We start from the raw sequence: 3961 nt of genomic DNA, 5'->3' as shown, positions 1-3961 counted from the left end.
TAGTCATATGACAAAAAGTGAAATTAACTCTTATAATATGTCCTCTCAAGAGGGCAATTCTATCAATCTTGTAAGACATGTTCATACAAGGACTAGGAACTCTCTTCAAATACATACATCCAGCCAAAATAATTCCTCTCAGAAAAGAACTGAACTCTGCTCTCACCAATCTTAAAATGTGAAGAGGCATAAGAAAACACATGGTTCCATCAATCACCATGATGTGACAATTGACAATGTTCAACCTGCCAAAATCAACAAAGCAAGGTAAAATAATGTGAATGCAGGTGAGAAAAAGATTCACAGTAAGATGAACAACAATTTAACAGTTAAAAAAGCGTTCTAAAATAATAGGAAAGACTTTAGAACGTTCTAATTCATTCGCCAGTAAAAAGAAGCTATGATTAATATGCTAGTGAACATGTTCTTGATTAAGAACCTTCCGTATCTCATAAATTTGGTTATGATTGTAAAACGTACTTTCAGATTCAAAAGCAAAAATCATTTCAGGAATATCCAAACATAGCCAGCCCACCAACATTACAAAATCACATTAATGTAAGGTTAGCAACCTAGGAAACTTAGTCCCACCTCAAAAGGAGTATTCCTTCAGATCAGCCTTTGAGTCCCCAAGTTCCATGTCAGCCATACACTCTTCTGCAGTAAGAGGAGGAAGTTGCCTAGTTTTTCGCCTTAGATTATGTTTATGCCAGTCACTCTTGAAGTGTTCTCTGAACTCCTTGGAATCTCCCACAACTGCATTGCATGTACTGCACTTGTTTAGTTTGACTTCTCCTTCTGAACTACCACTTTTTGCTGGCCTGTTCTGCTTTATCTCTCCCCTGAGATTTTCATTTTCAGAAGAGATTGTATGCTTTTGCATTTTTTCCATCAAACTTGATGATGATTCATCCTCATGATCATCATACTGATCGACAAAAGTATCGCCTTCTACATGCACATTAACTGCAAGAATTTCCAATCTTCCCTGCAAATTCCTTATCAAGGCATCGCAATCCCGAAAATGATTTGGTTCCATCTCACAAATCTGCATCAGAGTTAGAAGGAATGAAGGATGGTCAAATTCAGCATATTATAATAGCTGCAACAATTACAATCCATGATACTATATCCCGCAAGCTATGTCATTAAACAGAAACATGGACTTACAATAGAAAGTTGGCTTCCAGCTTCATCTCTTGAAATCACACCAGCATTCCACTCCTTAAGCTTCTCCATTATGGAAATTTTTTGTTCTCCTGGTATGGTTAAGCGTAACCTCATTGGGGCCCGTTTAATAGGATAGTGCTTTTGAAGCTCACGGATGACCTCCAGTGCCTATGGAACATAGAGCCAAAAATCACTTTTTTAAGAAAGTAGGCTCCTAATTCTTAGACAATATATAACTATAGCAATTAGAGAGAAAAATATAGATAGATAGAGCCAGCTTTCTACTTGATAAACAAATACAGAGAAAAGTAAAGTTGCAAATCAATATAATGGGGTAACCAGCCAAAGGAACCATATATGCAGAAGAAAAATGGGAAAGCCATATTTATTAAAACCTGTTTTTTTGAGCTACTATGTGGATCAACAGCAAAATGGATTTCATGCATTAGGCGTTCTATCATGCTTATGGTATATGGCCGCTGAGTTTCTGGGTTGACCGTCTTCTGCATGACTATTGTAGCAATATCCCTGAACTGACTTGAAAATTGTGAGTCCCTCTCTTTCCCTGCAACTTGTAGCTCTCCTTTTTCCAAAATCTGACAGAGAAAGAAATGATCCTTCATTCAAGGAATACCTTCAAAACCCTCTCTTTCTCCATAACTCCATTCAACAGGGGGATGGGGCGTTTAGGCAGGAAAAAATAAACTGTTCTACCAGGCACAACCGCACAAATCACTAAAAAAGAACCCAATTTAATGTAGAATAAAAAACCAAATTAAATTCAATAGTTGTGCAATATTTGCAGTCACTTTTAAGTTACTTAAGCAATCATCCTTGAGTGTGTTATGTGTATAGCTTTGCTATTTGCAGCTCAATAATGAATTAATGATATGTAAATATCAAAGCAATTCATGCTCAAGGAACATCACTAACTTCCACAAATCAGGTTATTAGCAGAAACTTCCAGGAATTAAGTTAACACTGAATTGTCAAAAAAAAAAAAAAAAACAAAAAAAAAATAAAAAAAATTCCATCTGACCTCCAAACAAATTTTGGTCTGATCATCTGTCCCGAATGCCGCAAGCAAATCTTTTGACTTGGCGAGAACTCCCTTGGAGACATTGGAATACACAGTATGTGACTGTAAGACTTCGTCAATGTCCTTCTCCCTATTTGAATTTTTTTTTTTAAACATTATTTGATGATATTTTGATGTGTATTGATAGATAGAGAGATAGATGGTGGAGAGAAATCGAAGCTTACACGCTAGACCGCCAAGAGAGGACTTTGTTCTTGTAGCACGCAATCTCGAAACGATTTCCGTGCTTTTTGAGACGAACGACGGCGACGTTCGTCAGCCGTTTTTGCCCTATCGGCTGCACCAGCGTCTTCGACATCTCTAGTCTCTCTCAGTCGCCGATCGATCAATGAGTTGCCGTTGTTTTCCCTTCAATTAATTTTTCTAGTCACTTCTTAAATTGGGCTAAATCTATATATGGCCTCTGGGCCATGAGGCTTTGTTGTTGGGCTTATAATATGTTGACCCAAAATGGCATGGTTTAGTTCAAGGCGAAATTATGCTGTTGAGGGAAATCGAAACTGAAATTATTATTTTTAAATGGAACGCACGTTTTTAGTAAAAAACGACATCATTTTGCAACCATGTGTATCATGCATGTTCACACGGTTGCACAGTATAACTATTGTAGTTCAAGCCCGCAAATTATGCTATAGAAACGTATTCACCACGTGCATGGTGAACACAAGGGTAGATTCATAATTTATATGCTGTAGAAATTATGAATCTACAGTATATAAATTATAAATCTACAATACGGTATATAAATTATGAGTCTACAGTATAAAAATTATGGAGATCCATAATAATTATGGATCTACAACTTAGAAATTATGGATCTATCCCGTAATTACCATGCACATGGTGAACAAGGTTGCACAGCATAACTATTGGTTAAAGCCTGCAAATTTTACTGTGGACTATCCTGTTCTCATCCGGTGCTCAATGCTCATCAAGTTCTATCGAATGCTACTTATTACTCTCTTTGTTCCATTTTATATGTCCTATTTATTAAGAAAAACTTAAAAATAGGCGGTAAAAGAATGTTATTTACACAATTTTTAAGTTTTTAATGGTCCAATTACACACTTCAATGATTTAATTGGCAAATTATGATGTGCATCCGTATGCACCATGCATGGTGCATACGGATGCAAAAACGACGTCGTTTTATTAAAAACGCTCGTCTCCTCTTAAAAAAAAATTAAGGTTCGATTCCCAGCAACAACATATGAACTAAAGTTCTAGAATCGATGAACTATAATTCTATAATCGATGAACTATAATTCCAGAATCTATGAACTAAAATTTCAGAATATAATCTATGAACTAAAAATTACAGAATGAATGAACTAAAATTCCAGAATCTATGAACTAAAATTTCAGAATCGATGAACTACAATTCCAGAATCGATGAACTATAATTCCAGAATCAATGAACTAAAATTCCATAATTTATGAACTAAAATTTCAGAATGAATGAACAACATAATGTTGTTGCTAAGAATCGAACCTGATTTTTTTTTTTAAAGGGGAGACGCGCGTTTTTAATAAAACAACGTCGTTTTTGTATCCGTATACACCATGCAGCATAACTACTCGATTTAATTGCACAATCTTTAAAAGTTCAGTGGTCTATTTGATATTGTTTCTTTATTATAATAATAAAAAAATTACGGAGGGAAAGGGTTTAAACATCATAACACAGGTCCA

General features: G+C 35.5%; 1 protein-coding gene across 1 annotated transcript; it reads right to left on the bottom strand.

The window, feature by feature from the left end:
* Positions 1 to 2626, bottom strand: LOC109159683 (ribosome maturation protein SBDS-like). The gene is made up of 6 exons (XM_019307768.1): positions 2434 to 2626; positions 2210 to 2339; positions 1566 to 1766; positions 1171 to 1338; positions 592 to 1048; positions 1 to 245 (listed from the first exon to the last, which is right to left on the bottom strand). Exons 1-5 carry the CDS (start codon positions 2565 to 2567, stop codon positions 593 to 595), a joined length of 1089 nt encoding a protein of 362 aa, XP_019163313.1. The 5' UTR covers positions 2568 to 2626; the 3' UTR covers positions 1 to 245; position 592.
* Between the last annotated feature and the right edge of the window lie 1335 nt (positions 2627 to 3961).

This window comes from Ipomoea nil, unplaced genomic scaffold (assembly GCF_001879475.1).
Source record: "Ipomoea nil cultivar Tokyo-kokei standard unplaced genomic scaffold, Asagao_1.1 scaffold2845, whole genome shotgun sequence".
NCBI lineage: Eukaryota > Viridiplantae > Streptophyta > Magnoliopsida > Solanales > Convolvulaceae > Ipomoea > Ipomoea nil.
Note: the sequence above shows the minus strand (reverse complement) of the source record. Positions and strands in the feature narration are given on the sequence as shown.